The sequence below is a fragment of the Paraphaeosphaeria sporulosa genome (assembly GCF_001642045.1).
Source record: "Paraphaeosphaeria sporulosa strain AP3s5-JAC2a unplaced genomic scaffold CC84scaffold_10, whole genome shotgun sequence".
Lineage (NCBI taxonomy): Eukaryota > Fungi > Ascomycota > Dothideomycetes > Pleosporales > Didymosphaeriaceae > Paraphaeosphaeria > Paraphaeosphaeria sporulosa.
Genome location: NW_017253369.1, coordinates 866,195 through 886,048, shown reverse-complemented (window position 1 = coordinate 886,048; position 19,854 = coordinate 866,195). Strand labels below are relative to the sequence as shown.

The window sequence follows — 19,854 nt, the reverse complement described above, 5'->3', positions numbered from 1 at the left end:
CGAGTGTTGTTTCTCTGCTCGAGGTTGTAGTTGTTCGAAAGCAGTTCTGAACACCAGAGAGTTTACGCGAGTCAGGAAGCAAACGCGTCTTATCGATAAGGCTGGCACAGCGTCATCCCCCGGCATGACGCCTCGCCGCCACCGATCAGGCATCATTCTTACGAACTTGTCCGCCTTTTTGTACATATGTAGTATATCGCATAGCATTTTTGCCTCCATTGTTTCATCATCCTGCGTGCATTGGACTCTTTAGACTGCCCTTTGGCTCATGCTTTCACGACTCCCAGCAGCCCGCAAGCTCCCAAGTTTAAGCTCCAGACGATCAATCGCGACATCTATGCGCCTGGACCAAATCATGGCGCACCTCAATGGCTCTTCGAACGGCACGAACGGCGTTGATGGAAATTCAAGACCAGCCGGATCATACACTCTACAGTCTCTCCCTAAATCCAACGTCTTTACCTCGAACCTACCGCCTGACCCCGCCTTCCCCACGCCTGCGAAATCACACTCCGCACCGCGCGAAACACTTGGTCCTCGCCTTGTGAAGGAAGCTTTGTACACCTTCGTCCGCCCCGAACCTACACAAGAGCCAGAACTATTGGCTGTAAGCTCCCGTGCGCTACAAGACATTGGCCTGAAGGAGGAGGAAGCGCAAAGCGAGGAGTTTAAGGAGGTGGTCGCAGGGAACAAGATCTTGACATGGGATGAGAAAACCAACGCAGAGGAAGGAGGCATATACCCCTGGGCGCAGTGTTATGGCGGATACCAGTTCGGACAATGGGCAGGCCAGCTTGGCGATGGACGAGCAATCTCGCTGTTCGAAACCACGAACGAAAAGACAGGCACACGATACGAGATCCAGCTGAAGGGCGCAGGAAAGACACCATACTCCCGGTTCGCAGACGGCAAGGCGGTACTACGATCTTCGATTCGCGAATTCGTCGTCAGCGAGTATCTCAATGCTATTGGGATTCCGACGACCCGAGCTCTATCCCTTACACACTGCAAGGGAAGCAAAGTCTTCAGAGAAAGAATGGAACCAGGCGCGATCGTGGCGCGCTTTGCGCAGTCCTGGATCCGCTTCGGCACCTTCGATCTCGCTCGCATGCGTGGCGACCGCAAGCTACTCCGGGAGCTGGCAGATTACACCGCCGAGCACGTCTACGGAGGCTGGGACAAGCTCCCCTCCAAAGTGCCCTCAGGTGACCCCAAATCCAAACATTCTTCCACTTTCACCGGCATCCCGAAGGACACCGTCGAGGGCGAAGGCCTAGAACAAGAGAACCGCTACACCCGCCTCTACCGCGCTATCCTCCGCCGCAACGCAGAGACTGTCGCAAAGTGGCAAGCTTACGGCTTCATGAACGGCGTTCTCAACACGGATAACACGTCCATCCTGGGACTGTCGATCGATTTTGGACCCTTCGCTTTCTTGGACACGTTCGATCCTACGTACACACCGAACCACGACGACCATATGCTGCGCTATTCGTACCGGAACCAACCTACAATCATATGGTGGAACCTCGTGCGGCTAGGCGAAGCACTCGGCGAGCTGATGGGCGCGGGATCGAACGTCGACGATGCGGTCTTCATCTCCGACGGCGTAAAAGAAGAGGATGCGGACGAGCTTGTCAAGCGCGCAGAAGGCATCATTGAGAATTGCGGCGAGGAATACAAGGCCGTCTTCCTGTCACACTACAAAGAGCTCATGACTGCCCGGCTCGGCCTGACTTCGCAGAAGGAGTCCGACTTTGAGGAGCTCTTCTCGGAGTTGCTGGACTTTTTGGAGGCGCACGAACTCGATTTCCACCACGCTTTTAGGAAGCTGAGCTACTTCACGCTGAGCGAACTGGAGACGGAGCAATCGAGGAAGGATGTTGCCGGCCGCTTCTTCCGCTTTAACGAGGCACCGGCCCAGGACGCAGAGTCGCGCTCGCGCATCGCAAGGTGGCTGGAAAAGTGGGCGGCGAGAGTTAAGGAAGACAATCCCAATGACGAGGAAAGGCAAAAGGCCATGCTTGCTGTTAACCCTAAGGTACGTAATTAACTTCGAACTCTCTTGGACAGCTTGAACGATGGCTAACGTGACGTAGTTTGTACCCCGTTCCTGGGTTCTCGACGAAGTAATCGACCGTGTGGAGAAGAAGGGCGAGCGTGATATCCTCCCTGCTATCATGAAATTAAACCTTGATCCATTCAATGAGAACTGGGGCTGGAACGAGTCGGAAGAAGAGCGCTTCTGCGGCGATGTACCGAAGTACAAGGGCATGATGCAGTGTAGCTGCAGCTCATAGAGCATCAAACCGTATACAGCCGAACGGATAAAACAACTAAAGATACCATGTCACGAATACCAAAGCTTTGAACATATTCCAATGCTGGTACACGTATGTATAAATGTAGCTCAAAAGCTAATCTACACCTCCAACAAGATACTCTCCTACCTCCAGATTTACCCCACGCCCAAGTGACCGCGCATACTCCCACCCAAAATTGACTCTCCACTTCGCGGCCGGGTCCAGCACATCTGAAGACCCCACGCCGCCCGTCCTTACCAGCAGTCGCATACTCGTCAGCGTGGCAATCTGCGTGTACAAGTCTGCAACCTGGGGTACTGACTCGACCAACAAACTGCGGAAGATCGCCAGCAGTCTGTCCAGAGAAAAGGGCGAAGGCGTCAAAAGATGCCGGGAGATCTTGCGGTGCTTCGATTTCGTGACGCCTGCCGTCACCGAGGGTGCTCTTCTCTTGTTCTTTCGCTTATCTGTGTGCTTCATGAAATATGTGACGTCTGTACGAGAGGGATTGTAGCTGGCGAGATAGGCAGCAATGAGGAGATGCGTGGTATAATACGGTAGATCATGCGCGATCGTTCTGGTCTTCCTCCTCGTGCTGGGTGTCATGGGCACCACGCTACCATTGGTCCCGTTAATATTCGCACCCAGATTGCTGTTCCCCGCGATGATCCTATCCAGTACGCTGTCCTCGACCTGGAACAAAGCCCTCCTGTTCACCATGAGGCGCGAATAGTCGCGCGTGCCGAACGTGCCTTGGACGATAGGCTCGACGAACGGACGCCATAGGCGCATCGCGGCCAGACGAAAGCTGACGAAGTCGCGTCCAGTGTGTCTGCTCAGCGCGTCGTATACAGTCGCTATGAATCGTCCCCAAAGCCAGGCATCGTCTTCGGCGGCGAGATCGGGCGTATAGTCAGGAAATTGTTCTTCGTTCGGTGGCTGTAAGAAGATCTTCGGAGGGCTCTTTCCCAGAATTGTAAGAAGGGAATTACGATTGTACGTCGGGAAGTGAAGATGTGGTGTTCCGGGGCGGTGGAGCTCAAGCGGTATAGGTAGCGTGGTGATCAGGATGATTGAGAGATTGGGTATCTAGTTATACTGTCAGTATCAGAGAGGAACAAAACATGATCTGAGCATACGCTTTCCCCAAACCGTGCCAGCGCAGGCAACAGCGTGTATGGCGCTTCCCTCTGCTTGTCGATGCCGTCGAGCACCAAGACGAACTTCCCTCTTCCCTCCAGCATTCGACCAAGAGCCACAATCAGACTGCTCAGGTTTTCCGTCCTTGAGTATGGTCGACGGTCTATCGTCTCATCGTAGTATCCGTCCAACGCATCCAGACAGGATGCAACGGTGCGTTCTAGTAGATGTCGTCCTGTTATGCACTCTCTCGAATTGGCAAAGGCATAGGGGAGCGAGGAGAGTTCGAGGTATGAGCGGATTATGGACGACTTTCCAGTCGCGGTGAGGCCGTGAGCGACAAGGAGCGAGGGCGATGGTAGATGTGCCTGCGGGTGTTAGCAATCGCTCAGTAGATGGGATCAGTCGTCGCCAACATTGTAGAGCGCCGCCAGTTGCTGAATCTGCGATTCGCGACAAGGGTATTCGGAATTGAGCTGTTCAAGAATCTCGTCGGGTAGCATATTGCGGTGCTTCTCCGTGCTGAGTCTGGGTTGCGGTCAACCGAGATTCGCTGGTCAGCGGAAGACGCGCTGCAAACTGACGCGCCGCGCTGGCACGTGCGCTCGACTTCACCAACACAGTCAGCTCCTCGCGGTAACATGAACAACGACGACGATAGAGTGTGACATTCAGGTACCAGATACTCATACTTCTGGCAGCCCTTAACTCAAGCTCACGATCGCGGAACCCAGGCTGCAGCGAAGGTTTATGAAGTCAACATCAGTATTGCTGCTGGTCCTAACGTAAACTAAAGTACTTTATGACGCAAGGACATGTTTCTGCACCAGTTGAAAATTCCGCCTCGCACCCGAGTCCTCTGATTAGGTACATGAATCATACCATCGTAACATGCTGAACGCCTACGCAATGCTGTTGGTATCCAATTGAAGGCAGTCCCCCATCCCGAAAGCAGTCCCTAAACGTGCACAGTGTCCGCAATGCTTGCATCCGAGTCGGCGGCTCCCGGGCATTCCCACGCCAGGAACTTCCAGTTGAGCTCGCTCGGTCGCCAAAAGATGCCATGCTGCAGACCTTTCCCGGGATTGAGGGGATTTCCAGCAGTATCGGCGGTCATTCCTCCTGTCAGCGGCATACGCTTACTGAAAATGCAGCGCTTGAATCGCGAGTGTAGAATAGCCATGGAGCACATGACGCAGGGCTCATGCGTTAAATAGATGTCCAAGTCCACACACAGGTAGCCGCTGGCTGGGATATTGTCTTTGTCGTAGGGCGCCTTTTCGGCCTCTGTCAGAGGAACATCGCAGAACAAGGAGCGGTCCAGCAGAGTAGGGTTCGTACCAGCCATTCGCAGTCGCTTCTTGGCTACCATGGCAATGGCACGCTGGACGCAGTGGGCCATGACATTTCCAGGACCAGTATGAGCTTCAGCGTCTCCATGAGGTGACCGCCAACGGCAGTCGCCTGCCACGGCGATCACCTCGGACGTTCCACGCGTGCGGTCTATGACGACGCAGCCAACCTTCTCGCCGATTCCAAGCTGCGATATCTCAGCAGCAGCAGTGGAGGCAAGCGCGAGCCAGCTGCTGGATTCGGGCTCAATCTCAACCGTATTGCGAGCGACCAGGCTTGGGTGGGGTCCATAGGGGTTCGTGTTCTTGTACGCGATGGGCCAGTACTGCTCGCTCCACTGGGTTGCTTGTTCGGCCGATGTTGGTGCCAAAGCCGGGACGGTCACATACAACAGCTTCGCTTGTATGTTCATGACGCTGAATGGGGGATTCTTGCGAAGTATGGCGACCAGGTCGGCAGGCTTGAAACATCGGGTCGGGCAAAGCAGAAAGAAGCGCACTGTGTCCTCAGCTTTAGCACAAGACTCATCGTCCGACGGTGGAAGAGGGGTAAATAAAGATGCGGGGGAGGGCTCGTCATCGCCGTTGCTGCAGATACCTCTTTGGAGCCTCGCGGGCGGGTAGAACTGCTTTTGCAGATGTGCCGGAAGGTATTTGAACTGGACCACGCGGCGAAGGTGAGATATCTCGGCGGCTTTGAAGTCGGGAGCGGCATCTTGGATCGCGCTGAATGCCATTAGCATAGCTCTTTTGGACTGTGTATGCGGCGTGTGGCATGTTCACTCACTCTTTCACGGCATTGGCGAAACGGGCGGGGATCTCCACGACATAGGCGGTGTGTGTCTCCAAGCTGGCTCGCACTTCGTCCTTGGTCCTCAGCGGGACGAGTTGCCCGACGGCTGGGGCGGCTGGGGCGGTGTCGGCAGCCATTGCGAGCTCAAGGTAAGTCCTGATAGTGGAAGCCGTATAGAATGTGCAGTGCTTAGGTGCGCGCACGACGCGTGAACAAGGGCAAAGGTGGGTTCAGGGCGACAGAGGATGCTCCTGTTTTGGGTTCGTCTGCCAGTCGCCTTCCTTGTGGTGCATGGTGGGTGCTGCTGTCCGAAGCCAGTTGTTGGTTCCTGCCGTTGGTGAAATTTTGAGCTGTCGAGCTGTCGGAACTGTGTAGGAAAGGAAAGCGCGACCGTTCCGAGCCTTGGCGCTGGCTCCCAGGCGACCCCACGGATGGATGCCCTTCAACCCCAACCTTCCCCCGCATGAGCCACCGAGTCATGGTCGCCGGAAACCTTCATCCTCCAATGGCCGTGTCGTCTCCTGCCGATGAAACCAGCTTAATGGGTCGACTATCGCAACTGCCGATTTGCGCCAGTCGCTTTCCTGCAAGGCGCCGCCAGCATGTGCCGTCTGGGGTCATCTGGGATACGATCAGCATTCACTCAAAACCCGATTGTGCTCATGTAGATCGTCAAGTTTCAATCGTCACTCTCTGTTGTTGTGTTGATTGCATTCTCCCACCAAGATGGATCCGAAGAGTGAGGTAAACAACGTCGAAGATGCAACTCCACATGCGCCCAAGTCCCGCCACGTGAACGCGCGTGTGGTTCCAATGCAGCAAGAAGCACAAGAGGACCTCGTCCATATTGATCTCACCTGGCGATCATGGATGGTCGTCTTCGTGAGCTGCTTCGCGTGCGTTGTTCTTTCTCTTCCCAAAGTGAGAGGTACTTACTCAATTTAGAATCATGGCGCAAGTTTACGTCGTGGTGGCTGCCGGAAGTGTGATAGCTTTCATCGTTCGCGACTTGGGACAGCCTGCTATCTCAGGTTGGATCATCCAGGTACGTGCTTGCCGCGCGTACAAAACTTCCAAAGCGACTCAACTGGGATAGGGCCCTCTCCTGATGCAGACCGTGCTGTCCCCGCTTGTCGGTCGGCTTTCTGACGTCCTCGACCGTAAACTATTTGCTTCGATACCTCCTCTGATCGCAGTCGCCGGTAGTATCATATGTGCCAAAGCAACATCCATGCAGATGCTAATTGGTGGTGGAATTCTTGTTGGAATCACACTAGCGACGATTTCCATCGTGCAGTCAATACCTTCGGAAATTCTTCCCCTGAAATATCGTGCACTGGCGAATGGCTTTGCCTTCCTAGGTGGTGCTGTCGGAGGTCTAGTAGGAGGGCTAGGCGCTGGTGCAGTCACTAACGTGAACCCGGCAGGCTGGCGTAACATCTTCTGGATCATGGCCGGCTTACATGGAGCTACATCTTTGGGCTTTTTCGCCTTCTACTGGCCCAAGAAACGCACCGAGTATCCACGCATGAGCTTTAAGGAGTATGTCTGGGCTTGTGATCCGATCGGCAGTGTCCTGTTCATCTCAGGCGCGACGCTCATGCTACTGGCACTCAACTGGGCAGGGGGCGCTTACCACTGGAGCGACCCACACGTGTGTGCCAACCTGGTCGTGGGAATTGTCTTGGTTTTGGCGTTCTGCGTCTACGGTAAGTCTGACTCCAAATCCCTTCCAGATCCGTATACTAACAATCGCCTCCAGAATGGAAGGGAAGAACTGACGGCATGGTCGCCCACGTGTTCTTCAGCACCGGGCCTAATTTCTGGCTAGCCACATTTGCTTTTGCTGTGGAGGGGTGAGTCCGATGACTTCTTGGCTGCTTCCAGAGCAGGTGCTGACTGGTCTCTCCAGATGGATCTTCTATTCTGCAGTAAATTCGGTAACGCCGCAAATAATCCTGAACCTCGGATTTGAAACAAACGCTTGGGACATTGCTGTTCGACAGCTGTCGTATCAGATCCCATCCTTGACATTCTCTCTGGTTGTAACATGGTGGGCAACGCGTTTCAAGGACCTGAGTAAGTATAACTTCCAAACGAAATTTCTTCATCCAAGCTCATGTGTCTTCGCAGAATCCCCTTTGGTCTTCACGTACGTCGTCTTCCTCATCACCACCATTTGTTACGCAAATATCCGTCCTTCATGGAACGTACCGCAACTCGTCTTTGCAGTCCTCGCCGGCATCGGAACATCAGGCCCGCTCACTCTGCTGGTCGCCTGCATCCAGTTTACAGCGCCACATGCCTTTCTCTCGACAGCTACTGGTCTTGCTTTCTCTGCACGCGCTATTGGGGGTGCCTTTGGCTCCGCCGTCATCAATGCTATAATCAACGGACGCCTTAACTCGCATTATGCGTCTGACGTCGGTTCTGCCGCGACTACTGCCGGTCTTCCTACATCTTCTCTCCCAGCCCTGCTGGAAGGCATGGAGGCTGGGTCATTCGCGGATGTACCAGGTGTGAATGACATGATTATCAGGGCGGCTTTGGAGGCGAGCCACTGGTCGTACGCGAGGGCATACAGACTGGGATGGTGGAGCGTCGTCCCTTTTGTCGCGCTAGCAATCGCAAGTGTGGCTTGTATGTCCGGTGTGAAAGACCTCATGACAGAGCATGTCGAGGCCACTGTTGAACGAGACGTCGTGGATGATCAGGGGAAGGAGAAAGGCTTAGAAGGGAAGTGAAGACACGCTGATCAAGTAGCTTTTGATGGTTCAGGGAGGCTTGTGATATGTTAGGTCCATACAATGCAACTGTGGTGTACAATCAAGGTTGATCTATCTGGCGTCTGAGATGGCTGAATTTCTCTACTAGCCGATATCGTGCTATCACCTTCCACAACCCGTCGTTAGTAAAACCACCACAAACATTCATGATATCATTTTACAAGACCTGCTGTTCTCTCGCCATACGGGAGCCATGTCGTGAATTCACTTAGCCGGAGCGGCGGCTCTTGAGACATGCGCCCTTCGAACGAGCACCCTGACCCACAATGATCCGCTGTCCGTTCCAAGCTCTCCATCCTTATCAGTCCTTGCCCCTACTCATTCTCATCGACCCCATTGTCCTGTGTGACTGGTACGCCAGACGATGACGACTTCCTCGACGTGGAAGATGACAGAGAAGACGAAGATGCATGGGCATTTACATTGATGCCGCCGTCTTCTGTTACGGAATTTCCAACATCGTCCGTCTCCACGAGCATCGCAGCACGAACTCGCCTAACATCATCCTGGTCCTCTCTGACTCCCGGGCTTGCTTACGACGATTCATAGAAGCCCCAGAAGAGCTCGTCTTCAGCACTGAGTCATGTGGGGAAGAACATCCTGAAGTAATCGGGCCTTGTGTGACTTCGGCGTTAACAATGGGCAGGTGCGGACGGACGAAAGTAACAAGGAGTGTTGAGAACGGAGCTCTTAACACCAAAATGGTTCATCAGGTTTGAGCGATTCGACTTGGTCGATTGATGTTTTGAGTGACGTTAACGTCCAACAAGGCTGCGCATGCCGCAAGTACACTGGTGGTCGAATCAAGCCCACCAAGAACAACACAAGCCTACAATTCCTTGCGGATTATGAACGAATAGGCCAACCAAATGGCCAGACGTAACTTATTGTGCAATAAAGGGCGGTTTTAGCTACAGCACGATGAAACCGGCTGTGCACAAAATCGTATATGAGGCTGCGTCCCTCTGTACCGGTAGCGCCAATCAAACGAATGCCAAGGATGGAGCTGAGAGAAAGCAGACAAGTTCAACTATCATACAACCAGCATTCCTGCTATGCGTTGAAGACCCCAGACTGTTCTTCAGGCACCGTTTCCGAATCATGGCGACCTTCGAATACTTCCCACTTGATATCTCACGCCGCGAAATTCGCCTCTTGGTTGTCCAGCCTGCTGTAGCCGAACTCAGAGACAGCCCGTTGGAGGTCGCTCTCATCAAGTCTCGACTGAATTCTGAGAAGAAGGAACAACTATCGGGGAGTGGTCAGGGAGATTCTCTCAAATATATGGCGCTCTCTTATACATGGGGTGATCCTGAACCAACATTTTCCATTCTTCTCGAGGGCATGGACTTCAGAATCCGAGAGAATTTGTACGAAGCCTTGTTACACTTTCGGCCCACCAGAGGAAAACTGGTCATTTGGATTGATGCAGTATGCATCAATCAAGAAGACGAGCAAGAACGCGAATCGCAAGTCGCCATGATGCGTGATATCTACAAAGAAGCCGAAGGGGTTTGGGCGTGGCTTGGGCCAGGAGATGCATCGAGATCCCGAGCCGCATTCGCGTTCCTTTCAGACCTAGCACACCGGGAGTACAGCGATGTAAGAGGGGGTTACCGTCGTCACAACATTGTGCGACCCGAAACAATTGAATGGATCCATTCTGAGCCGATAACTGATACCTACCTCGCACAATGGCTAGAACTAGCTAATGTCCTCGAATCACCTTGGTTTTCGCGTATGTGGATCATACAGGAAGTCGTGATGGGTAAAACAGTGACCGTTGTGTGTGGTTCCCAAGCGACTCTGTTCGATGAAGTCATGTACTATGGGGGCCAGTTCATCAAGAAGTATCTACCTGAGGTCCAATTCAGGACTTCCACTGCTCGTCGTTATTGTCATTTTATTGAAGAATTTAATGAGAAAGTGGCAAACCTGTTCGTGGCAGCTGGACGCATAGCTGAAATTGGTCGCGCGCGAGCGCTCCGCCTAGGACATGACCCAAATGTGAGTCCACCAAGTAGTCAAACGGGCCCCGCAGTCTACTCCAAGGCCCTCTACAGGTGCTGACACAATTTGAACAGGCATCCATGTTTCTCCCAAAGACTGTCTATCAGGTAGTTCGTCATTACAGTCACTTCAACGTCACCGAACCACGTGATAAAGTCTACGCGTTGCTGGGAATCCTCGAGGACTACGGGAACGATATAAAGTGCCCAAAGATCAGCTATTCGATTCCATTGACCAGCCTCTATTGGGAAATCATCAAATCCCACATCGAGCACACTAGAAGCCTCGATTTCCTAAGCGATGCCGTGGGACTGGACAGATCGGTTGGAACGCCAACCTGGATGCCGCAGTGGGATGGGAAAACTGCAGATGCGCGCCGAGCAACAAGTATTCTCTCATTAGAGTTGGCACCAGCGATTCAGTACAGGGCAATGGCCAACACACTGCCACTGGTTTCCTTCCATCCACGACTCAAGGCAATACGTGCTGTTGGAGTATTCGGTGCGGTCGTCCGTGAGGTTGGCGATTTGGCCACTCTACCAGACTCTAGTCAGCCTACTGGAAGTTCAGAGTCCGATTACGCTCGAGTATTGGAGCATGGGAGTCGTGTAGCCCATCAGTGGGTTTCGATGCTGAATCTCAATGACGTATTCAGCCAATTTCCATTTCAACTCAACCTCGATGACGAGGACTCGGTTCCAGAGGAGAAGAGAGGCGACGCCTATACGTTTGCGAGCATGATGTATATGATCGATGACATTTACAAGTATACTGACGATGACCTATATGCGCTGTTCGAGAAAAGCGTGGAAACCCAACAGAGCCCTTATCTGGGTGTCAAGTCAGCGGCGACTCATTTTTCCGCTCGACAGCTAGCTACGACCAGCCAACGAAGACTTTTCATCTCCCGTGGCAGAAACTTTGGCCTCGGTCCTAAAGACATGCGATCCGGTGATGTGATTGTATTTCTCTACGGCTGCAGGGTCCCAATGGTGCTCAGGCCAGTGGCTGGGCTTCAAATGTGGAGAATCGTTGGAGAAGCGTATTGTCCGTATGAGATGAATGGTCAGATCCTCGACCCTGAACTTGTTGCTAGACGTGCCGCTGCTGGTCTTCCTGACATACTATTTTGGATAGTGTAGTTGAAAACTAAGGATCAAACTCGACTTTCCGATCTCTGCTAAGATACTCCTAGAGGCCTTTGTATCTCCATCGGGGGATTATCATCTCATTAACGTTAAAGTGCTTGATGTGGCAACATCCGTGACAATGCGGCGCAAGGACGTGTCTCTGCGATGGCGCTACCTCTTGTAAGGACCACAAGACATCGACCAAAGATTCCAAACGGACGGGCGTATGGAAATGCCGCCAAACACGAAGCCAACGCCGCGTGGAAGGTGGCATGCTATATCGTGAAGACTAGCCAGCCCAGGGTGGTGCCGATAACTTTGTACCCGGTCCCGGTACCCCACCAGTCATAGGAGGTCACACCATGATCAGCAAATCTTCCAGTTCGAGGGCTTCGTTGTCGGTATTGCGAATGATGAAGACGTGACGCTGGCCATCGCTGCGCACAACGCATACACCTTGTGCCCTGATCCTTTGGCGCGCGCAGTGAACTTCTCAGCGTGCAAGCCAGAGATTTCTGCTGGATGAAGGGTCAAATCGGCGCCATAGAGAACCAGAACCGTGATCGTCACAAATTCGCGTCCGAAATCGTAAACGAGGGCTGTCGCGGCGGCGGCCACCAAGTACGGGGCGAGGTATGTGATGTCGACTATGCCGTAAAGGACGCCCAATTTGACCGGCTTATCAGCATCATAGATCATCATCGTAGATCAGCATCGTAGATCAGAATAATGAGTCGGTTGACGTGGGTGAGACGTGGGTGACAGCCGAGTTCTTTAAGTCCCGTACCATCCATGTAGTCCAGAATATGTACCTTTAATTTGCAAACATTACCGTCAAATCAAACAAAAAACATAATTGGCTTTTCCTGAGCCGGGTTTCAAAGTGGCCTTTAGTTTTTGCCAATTTTAATAACTTCGGACGGAGGTTGAAGAATTGCGTCTGTTCGAACAACGCAGGTGTCGTTGTTTGTTTCCCCCTCAGCTCGAATCGAGAAGGGCCCCCAAGAATCTACATATACTTGATTTTCACCAATTGAGCAGTCACCAACTTCTGATCTCGTCTTTCCTCGCTAGTGCGTTCCCCTACTCCATCGCGACATCAGAAGACATTCGTGAGAGTGAACAACCCAAACCAACGACTAGTCGTGCTCTATAGACATTCCATGGACATTAAATGATACCAAGAGCTTGATTCAGGTATGTGCGTGAACATGGATAAGATGTTACGCTACGTCTGACCCAAACCTAGTTAAACTTCGCCGTGATCTCCATAGCCTCCAACCCTTAGCTTCACCTCCTCCCCGTCAGTAGCAGCGTCAGCGGCTCAGAACTACTCGGAGAGATGCTCGACCTTGCCAGCAATACGACCTGTTCCACCGACGTCAGCCTGTGCCTCCTTGCACTCGTCACAAATGCACTTATCGTGCTCCTCCGAGGCCTCGACGGACCTCTCCAGTTCCTGCAAATCCTCGAGCTGTTCAATCTCCTACCAACAATCAGCGCGACGTCTTATTCGCAAATTGTGATCATATCTTGCCCCAAGAATACAACCACTCTCCTCCCCCTTCACCTTCCCTACAATCTCCCCAGCCATATCACCCAAACCCTCCTTCCCATACTTCACATGCGCCTCAATCAGCACTCTCAGCTTCTCCTTCGAGCTCAACTCGTAGAATTCATTCGGGAGCCTCTCAACCGCCTCATCAGGAAGCTCCTGCAGCAGCCCTTTAGTCGTGTTCTCCAAGAACGGGCGGTTCTGGCTCTGCTTCTCTCGCGCTGCGGCCTCTTCCTGCGCGTTGGCTTTCTTCTGCCCAGCCTCCTTGCGCGCCTGCTTGAGGCGGGATAGCGAGGGCGAGCCCTTGCCCGCGGCGAGGATGGGCTTGTAGTTGGAGGTCTTGAGGCGGGCGGAGTGCTTCGCGGTGGCGGAGGGGGCGGCGAAGACTGCGCCGTTCTTGGCGGCTTGGGCTTTGGCGATGAGAGCGGCGCGCATGAGGGGGAGCTTGGGCTTGTCTGCCTTTGTGGGCGCGAAGTTGGCGGCGATGGTGGCCTGTGGGTTAGAGGTGTTAGTATTGTGTCTTTTAATCATGCGCATGACGTGACGGCGCGGGGACCTGCTGTAAGATGGCGAATTAGTACGGACCTCGTCCGCTGTGAGAGCGGTGGTAGCGTTAGTGGTCGAGCTGTCGTCGCCGAGGGAGAGAGTCTTGATGCTGGGAACGGCGTCGGACGAGATGACGGTCGAAGCCTCGCTGAAGCTGCGATTGCGGACAGGGCCAGGCGTGCGGGGGTCGCTGTATCTTTATCAGCAGATGTAGAGCGATATGCTCGGAAGGTTCTGTACTTGACGATGGTCGCGTTTGCGGAGTCAGTGACGCCGTCCTTCATGTTTCCCTGCTGCTCCATTGTGTAAGGATGTGCGCGTGTAAGGTATGCCGGTAAACAGAATCTTGCGAGAATACAACGGCGAGAGGACAAGTAGTGCTGAGAAGATTCTAATAGCGACGGCCCGTGTTGTGGGGTAGTTGAAGCTGTGCAAACGCTCTCGCGAAGGCACGTGACGGGATTGATACCGGGCTGTTCCCGCGGGTACCGTCGATGAACGAGGGTCTGGCTACTTCTAACGAGGTCAGGGGGACCAAAATCGCCGAAGACTTCAACAAAAAGGTTTGGGTGCTGTGTTAGATCTTAAGGTCGGCAATACCATGCTTGTTCACATCTCTGGTGCTTCCAGGCGTTGCTTTCGCATGTCAACTTCCAAAGCTTCGGCGTCTTACCAGCGAGGAGGAAAAAGCAAGTGAACTTATACGATAATGAGGACAAAAGACTGCACACATGATCATTTCTCGTCAAGCTTATCACTGAACTTCCACCATATAACCCTTTCTAGTCAGAATTGTGATGTTCCTTCTTCATTCTGCTAAAGTCTTCTCCACGACTCTCAATATCTCCATCAATTCTTCATCTTGCATTGGCTTACCCATTACCTGTACATGCGCTGGTAGACCTTCGAAAGTCTTCGGTTCATCTGTCCACTGTCAACCCTCATTCTCCCAACCTCATCTCAGCATCACGTACATGGTGGTTCATAAGCAGCATCTCGCTTGAAGAACTGTCGATCCAGTTCCTCCTCAGCCCTTAAATGCGGTAAAATGCCCGATGGGTACTACACCACACATTAGATCTTTTATAACTCGCAGTCTTTGCGAAAGAAAAGCGGAACTCACATTCAGCAGATTTTGTAAAACGGTAAACGGGGTCAACCCATACGTATCATGCGCGACCGCTGTTGCCGAATTCCCCGGCATCAGCACCGCATCCAGCTCATTCTCCACCATCACTTTATGCCACGCATGCAGAATCTTGAACCGCTCGAGGTTCATATCCCACAGCCCATCTAAGCTTGGCTCGAACTCGCGGAGCTCCTTCACCATGGTTCTGCCTATGCTAGGTACCAATGGCTCGCCCGCTTGCTGCAGGTACGACATCGGCGTCTTCCTTGGATCGAGCAGGAAGAACTTCCAGGCCAGGATTGCGGAGTCCCATATGTCGGGCACTTTATCGTCCAGCAGGATAATCTGGTGACCTTTGCTTTTCAGCTTGGTAGTGCAAGAATGCAGCCCTCGCGCGATGGGAGGGTGCAGCGGCCTCTTGGGGATCCCGCGGATGAGACCGAAGCGGAGGGGCCGAGTGGGAAGCTGGACACTGCGCCACGGCACGCCCAAGACGTTCTCGTCGAAAACCCAGGTGTTGCTGTTGCAGATTGTCCGCATGGTGAGCTCAGCATCGCGGATCGAATGGCCAATGGGTCCGATTACCGGGATTATAGAGCCGGGGCTGCCCAGGCGTCCGGGAGGTACACCGCCTCCAAAGGGAACTCTTCCTGCACTTGGCTTGAAGCTGGTAAGGCCGCAGCATAGCGCTGGGATCCGGCATGAGCCAGCTACGTCGGTCGCTAGGCCTAGGACTGAACCACGCATGGCGAGGAGGGCGCCTTCGCCACCTGTGGAGCCGCCAGCTGTCAAGGAGAGATTGTGAGGGTTCAGCGTGCGCCCGAAGACGTTGTTGTGAGAGTCGGCGGTCATCATGGTTTGCGGGAGATTGGTTTTGCAGTAGTATACTGCTCCATTATCGGATAATAGAGTGACAAGATTAGAGTCCGAGGTTGCTGGTGGCCGTGATAGGAAAGAGATGTAGCCGATTGTGGCTTGTGTGCCTCTGACGTTGAAGGAATCCTAAATTCGAATGTTAGTGTTTGAGCATCATGTTGATGATCTGTGCCCGTGGTTCAGGGGTATGACAAAGAGTGGGTATTACCTTTAGACTGATAGGAAGGCCATGTAGTGGGCCCATGGGCCGACCATTCTTCCTGAGATAGTCATCGCATTCCCTTGCTCTTGCTATGGCTTCCTCGAAGAAGATTTCTGTGAGACAGTTGACACATTGTTGCGCAATTGCCGCTCTCTTGCAAAAGGCAGTGGTGACCTCAACGCTCGTTGCCTTCCCACTCGTCATCAGCTCAACCAGTGCAGCTATCCAAAGTCAACATCATATGATAGTATACTCCAACATTGAGGAAACCGGTAACAATACTTACTCGCATCGTGATTGGAGGTAAGGTCAAGTTCACGGGGCGTCAACAGACCACACGTGGCTGGCACATCGATCACAGAGATAGCGGATGTTTCAGCAAACTGCGATGTTAATGACTCAGATAGCCTCCATTTCTCCGGTATCTTCTTGAAATTGGCTTCTCTCTTCGAGGCAGCAAGGCCCTGCCAATCGGCGATGGGCATTTCCGACATGGTGGCAGGAGTTACCACGGAACGATGAACGCTAAGTTGCGCCAATTAAAGATGCTAGCAGCATATGAAAGTATATTTAGTATAAGAAGGAAGAAGATTTGAAGGAAGATGCATCGATGAGGGTCGGGATAAGCAGCTTTGGGGACCCGGAATCAGTTCCGAGTCGGATCCCGAGATACCGCGTTGGGTGCGACATATTAGCAACGTCAAAGCACATGGACCTTTTAGGGTCCGTCTAGAAGAGGACTTGCTATTTATGTCTATTGGATTGCGTCAATGGCATGGACATGCACATCAGCAAGCTGCTTTCAGAAGACCTTGCTTCATACCCAGGATCCTGACATCGCATCCGAAGTGGCGTGTGAACGGTGAAAAGATGATCCATCATAGCTCAAGTTCAAAATACTTGATAAGGAAACTACTCCAAGGTACAGGTATAGGTCTAGTGTAGGCCTCTGGATAGGTATATCGCAAGTCCCGCGGCTTTCTCGCATTCCGCTGCCTTTGCGGTTGGCCTGCTCGAAAAACATCCGTCGAGTTTCCAGCAGTCATTTAGTAGTTCGTATACGGCGTGCGATCCGCATTCACACTCAGTCTCGCCGCCTCTCATGCTTGTCGTACGGCGATCGGCTCCTGCGGCGTCTGTGTCGCTCCCGTGAACGTGACCGTGGGCGCTCTTCATCTCCAGGTCGCTCCCTACGCCTCTCGTGCCGATCTTCATAGCGTTTGGGCTCACGACTTCTCGACCGATGGCGTCTCTTGCCACCATCGCGATCCCTGTCTCTTCTTCGATCGCGGGACCTTGAGCGATCGCGTCGCTTCTCCTTCCGGTCTCGCGACCTGCTTCGTGACCTATGCCTCCTCTTCCTGTCGGGCTCATCATCATCCCTGTGCCTCCGTGATCGCTCCTTCCTTTCCTTCGTCTTGTCTCCCTCATCGCTGTCCTTTGTCTTCTCCTCCAGCGCCTTCTCGACATCGGCCTCATGCGCTTTCTCGCCAAGTGGCGTCAGGTTTGCATTGGTAGACGCGCGCTCCGGGACGGGGAGGCCCATGGCGCGGAGCATGGCATCTTCTTCGGCTTCCTTGATTTTGCGCTTCTCTTCTGCGAGCTTCTCGGCGGCCGACATTTCGCCCTCCTTGTCCTGGTCGCCTTTTGCATACCAGTTCAGATCGCGTCCTTGTTGCCAGCGGCCTACGGGGGCCATGAGCGAGTGGCCCAGGTAGTTCTCGCGCTGGGCATCTGCCTTGACATCTTCCCACTTGAAGTCGGCGCGGCCGCCGCTGCAAAGATGTCAGCCATCGATTGACCGATAGGCAAGTTTACACATACCGACTCCCTTCTTTTCGCACAGTCTGTAAGAGATCCATGGTGGCGCTGTTGGGTGGTGAGAGCTGAGGGAATGAGTGCGGAGCAAACGCGGAGGTGCCCAAAAAGCAGGCAACCAGCGCTCACCGGGAGCTTTGGCCACTCTCCCCGCAACTTTCGATATTGGCGACTTGGAACAAGGCTCCACGCCATCACTCGTTCTCCCAGCGCTCTCTCCAAAAGGCCGTCGCCACATACACAAGAGCGGATTCTTCATTGACAAGCCGCTTTAAGACCCTACAAACAACCTTGCGCAGCCACCCTCACTGACACTCCTCCCGCGATACACTCCCCACCGCGCGCGCCATGGCACCCCAGCCCGCGCCCGAAGACGAGTGGCAATTCGACCGCCCCGACCTCCTGCCGACCCTCTCCGCAGCCGGCACGCTCAATTCCAACACGATCCTCTGGTACTTCTACAACTCGCCGTGGTTCGACCAGGGCTCCAACAACAACAGCCTGCTCCGCCAAGTCGGCGGCACGCCCCAGCAGGAGCTTCTCTTCAACAACCGGGTGGCCTTCGAGGAGCGCATGCGCACAGACTACCCGTACGGCACGCAGTATGTCGTTGCGTACGAGCCGAAGAACGAGGGCGAGCCGTGGGTGATCCAGCGGCAGGAGAAGAGCGTGGACCAGGAGACGGGCAGGACGGCGAAGACCGAGGTCACGGCGACGTACTACACGCAGGGCACGCGCATCTTCATGGCGAAGAGCCTGCTCGACGTGCTGCAGACGCGCCTGCTGAGCGTGAGCACGCAGCTGCAGGACCTCATGGAGCTGTCCCAGGGCCTGTCGCACTTCAGCCCCGCGACGGGACACACATACGTGCCGCCGTCGTTCGACCTCGCAAAGGCCAGCAGCGCGAGCCGCGGCGGCAGTCGCGCAGGCAGCCGTACTGGCAGCCCCGTCCCAGACCAGTCGTCGCAGTCGCAGTCGCAGACGCAGCCCGGCGCGCAGCCCACCGCCGCGGACCCCTTCGAGACCTTCTCCGACGCCTTCTTCCTGCGCTCGCTCGACCGCACAGAAGCCTACTTCGAGGAGTACGTCGACGAGAACCCGCTGCAGGGCGAGCCGGGCTCCTTCGTGCTCACCCACAGCTGGCGCAACACGGTGACGCGGCGGGAAGAGGACAAGAAGCGCGCCGAGCAGGCCGCCGCGCAACAAGCTGCCGCCGCGCAGGCAGCCGCGCAGCCCACCCAGCTGTCCATCTCCACGTCCCAGACCCAGAGCGGCCTCCAGTCCTCCACCTCGACCCCCAAACCCGCGACTCCCGCCACCGAGTCCTTCTCTCGCAAGGCCAGCATAGCGTCACAGCCGAAGCCGGGCAAGGAGAAGCGCCGAAAGTCAAAGGGTCCCGGCAGCCTCGCAAGTCCGGTCACACCCACGGGTCCGCAGATATAGCTTGCGAGCCTCTAGGGCTTCACGTGTGTCTGCCGCCTTGGCCGTCTCCGCGCGCGTTCCGTGGCGGGTGCATCTCTCCACCGGGCGTCTGTCGAGGTGGCGTGGATGCAGACGGCGGAGACACAAAGGACGGTGGTGGAGTGCCGCTCGCGTGACACGTCTGTTCGGATTCCGTTGTTTTGATTAAGTGATACCCCCTCTGCAGAGCTCATTGGCGCTCCCTCTACTGCGCATATTCCACCCAAACACGTACACGCGCATGCACATGCGCATGCAAGTACGCTGCTGCACGACGCTGGCCAGCCAAACACTTCCTTTCTCTTCCCCTCCGCTTCCACGGTATGCCACGGCGTGCGTGGTGGCTGGCAACACAGCATGCAGCGGACTCGAGACTGAGTCCGCCCCTTGCTTTGCTTCCTAGATACTATACTGTACATAGACTGTACCAATACCAAAACTGTTTCCCGCATATGCAGGCGGCCAGCCTAGCTTGCGCCTGCGTCTGCGCCAAAGCTAGACCAGCCCCGCCCACGAGACCTCGCCCCTGTGCTTGTAAGTTCCGCGTGTACCTAGGTGGCTGGTGGGTATGGCATGCTATAGCACGCCATGCCCGCGCCTCACCATGCGCACGCGGCTGTCAAAGTCGAGTAGTGAACGCATAGTGAGAGGCAGTCGCTGTTAGTGGCATAGCCAGGTGGGCTGCGAGTACACTATTGTCCATAGCTTCTATTGAAGGGGGCTGGCATCTGAGTCACGCGCGTCAAAGTCAGA

At 54.3% G+C, this 19,854-nt stretch overlaps 10 protein-coding genes across 10 annotated transcripts; 4 read left to right on the top strand and 6 right to left on the bottom strand.

The window, feature by feature from the left end:
• Nucleotides 1-140: 140 nt before the first annotated feature.
• On the top strand, nt 141-2,548 carry CC84DRAFT_1167817 (UPF0061-domain-containing protein). Its single transcript, XM_018179269.1, has 2 exons — nt 141-2,041; nt 2,100-2,548. Exons 1-2 carry the CDS (start codon nt 356-358, stop codon nt 2,298-2,300), a joined length of 1,887 nt encoding a protein of 628 aa, XP_018032012.1. The 5' UTR covers nt 141-355; the 3' UTR covers nt 2,301-2,548.
• Nucleotides 2,236-4,295, bottom strand: CC84DRAFT_205672 (uncharacterized protein). Its single transcript, XM_018185587.1, has 3 exons — nt 3,860-4,295; nt 3,443-3,811; nt 2,236-3,392 (listed from the first exon to the last, which is right to left on the bottom strand). Exons 1-3 carry the CDS (start codon nt 3,944-3,946, stop codon nt 2,418-2,420), a joined length of 1,431 nt encoding a protein of 476 aa, XP_018032011.1. The 5' UTR covers nt 3,947-4,295; the 3' UTR covers nt 2,236-2,417.
• On the bottom strand, nt 4,174-6,040 carry CC84DRAFT_205064 (cytidine deaminase-like protein). Its single transcript, XM_018185585.1, has 2 exons — nt 5,583-6,040; nt 4,174-5,521 (listed from the first exon to the last, which is right to left on the bottom strand). Exons 1-2 carry the CDS (start codon nt 5,723-5,725, stop codon nt 4,402-4,404), a joined length of 1,263 nt encoding a protein of 420 aa, XP_018032010.1. The 5' UTR covers nt 5,726-6,040; the 3' UTR covers nt 4,174-4,401.
• Nucleotides 6,041-6,314: 274 nt separating this feature from the next.
• CC84DRAFT_1100047 (MFS general substrate transporter) lies at nt 6,315-8,332 on the top strand (the record flags this gene model as incomplete). The annotated part of the gene is made up of 5 exons (XM_018174849.1): nt 6,315-6,484; nt 6,534-6,633; nt 6,685-7,297; nt 7,351-7,444; nt 7,501-8,332. 5 exons carry the CDS (start codon nt 6,315-6,317, stop codon nt 8,330-8,332), a joined length of 1,809 nt encoding a protein of 602 aa, XP_018032009.1.
• Nucleotides 8,333-9,490: 1,158 nt separating this feature from the next.
• On the top strand, nt 9,491-10,147 carry CC84DRAFT_1049689 (HET-domain-containing protein; the record flags this gene model as incomplete). Its single annotated transcript, XM_018173457.1, has 3 exons — nt 9,491-9,577; nt 9,617-9,992; nt 10,083-10,147. Coding segments are annotated over 3 exons (528 nt in total), but the record flags the coding sequence as incomplete, so codon positions are not given.
• A 1,733-nt stretch (nt 10,148-11,880) lies between these two features.
• Nucleotides 11,881-12,216, bottom strand: CC84DRAFT_1221128 (uncharacterized protein; the record flags this gene model as incomplete). Its single annotated transcript, XM_018183230.1, has 1 exon — nt 11,881-12,216. The coding sequence occupies one exon, from the start codon at nt 12,214-12,216 to the stop codon at nt 11,881-11,883; it is 336 nt and encodes a 111-aa protein (XP_018032007.1).
• A 366-nt stretch (nt 12,217-12,582) lies between these two features.
• On the bottom strand, nt 12,583-14,170 carry CC84DRAFT_205174 (uncharacterized protein). Its single transcript, XM_018185586.1, has 4 exons — nt 13,856-14,170; nt 13,655-13,805; nt 12,937-13,561; nt 12,583-12,884 (listed from the first exon to the last, which is right to left on the bottom strand). Exons 1-3 carry the CDS (start codon nt 13,915-13,917, stop codon nt 13,001-13,003), a joined length of 774 nt encoding a protein of 257 aa, XP_018032006.1. The 5' UTR covers nt 13,918-14,170; the 3' UTR covers nt 12,583-12,884; nt 12,937-13,000.
• CC84DRAFT_1228804 (amidase) lies at nt 14,171-16,316 on the bottom strand (the record flags this gene model as incomplete). Its single annotated transcript, XM_018183651.1, has 5 exons — nt 14,171-14,539; nt 14,590-14,677; nt 14,739-15,746; nt 15,829-16,043; nt 16,109-16,316. The coding sequence occupies 5 exons, from the start codon at nt 16,314-16,316 to the stop codon at nt 14,424-14,426; spliced, it is 1,635 nt and encodes a 544-aa protein (XP_018032005.1). The 3' UTR covers nt 14,171-14,423.
• Nucleotides 16,317-17,086: 770 nt separating this feature from the next.
• CC84DRAFT_1051686 (uncharacterized protein) lies at nt 17,087-17,684 on the bottom strand (the record flags this gene model as incomplete). The annotated part of the gene is made up of 2 exons (XM_018173488.1): nt 17,087-17,597; nt 17,647-17,684. Coding segments are annotated over 2 exons (549 nt in total), but the record flags the coding sequence as incomplete, so codon positions are not given.
• Nucleotides 17,685-18,075: 391 nt separating this feature from the next.
• Nucleotides 18,076-19,074, top strand: CC84DRAFT_1051004 (uncharacterized protein; the record flags this gene model as incomplete). Its single annotated transcript, XM_018173477.1, has 1 exon — nt 18,076-19,074. A coding segment is annotated over one exon (999 nt), but the record flags the coding sequence as incomplete, so codon positions are not given.
• Nucleotides 19,075-19,854: the final 780 nt, after the last annotated feature.

What these genes read in the sequence shown, in the direction of transcription:
- CC84DRAFT_1167817 (XM_018179269.1), top strand. Translation starts at nt 356, where the DNA reads ATGGCGCACCTCAATGGCTCTTCGAACGGCACGAACGGCGTTGATGGA. An exon ending in TGCTTGCTGTTAACCCTAAG is followed by an intron (nt 2,042 to 2,099) that starts GTACGTAATTAA and finishes AACGTGACGTAG; the next exon opens with TTTGTACCCCGTTCCTGGGT.
- CC84DRAFT_205672 (XM_018185587.1), bottom strand. Translation starts at nt 3,946, where the DNA reads ATGCTACCCGACGAGATTCTTGAACAGCTCAATTCCGAATACCCTTGT. An exon ending in AACTGGCGGCGCTCTACAAT is followed by an intron (nt 3,812 to 3,859) that starts GTTGGCGACGAC and finishes TAACACCCGCAG; the next exon opens with GCACATCTACCATCGCCCTC. An exon ending in TGGCACGGTTTGGGGAAAGC is followed by an intron (nt 3,393 to 3,442) that starts GTATGCTCAGAT and finishes CAGTATAACTAG; the next exon opens with ATACCCAATCTCTCAATCAT.
- CC84DRAFT_205064 (XM_018185585.1), bottom strand. Translation starts at nt 5,725, where the DNA reads ATGGCTGCCGACACCGCCCCAGCCGCCCCAGCCGTCGGGCAACTCGTC. An exon ending in TTCGCCAATGCCGTGAAAGA is followed by an intron (nt 5,522 to 5,582) that starts GTGAGTGAACAT and finishes AATGGCATTCAG; the next exon opens with CGCGATCCAAGATGCCGCTC.
- CC84DRAFT_205174 (XM_018185586.1), bottom strand. Translation starts at nt 13,917, where the DNA reads ATGGAGCAGCAGGGAAACATGAAGGACGGCGTCACTGACTCCGCAAAC. An exon ending in GCAAACGCGACCATCGTCAA is followed by an intron (nt 13,806 to 13,855) that starts GTACAGAACCTT and finishes ATAAAGATACAG; the next exon opens with CGACCCCCGCACGCCTGGCC. An exon ending in CCGCTCTCACAGCGGACGAG is followed by an intron (nt 13,562 to 13,654) that starts GTCCGTACTAAT and finishes TCTAACCCACAG; the next exon opens with GCCACCATCGCCGCCAACTT.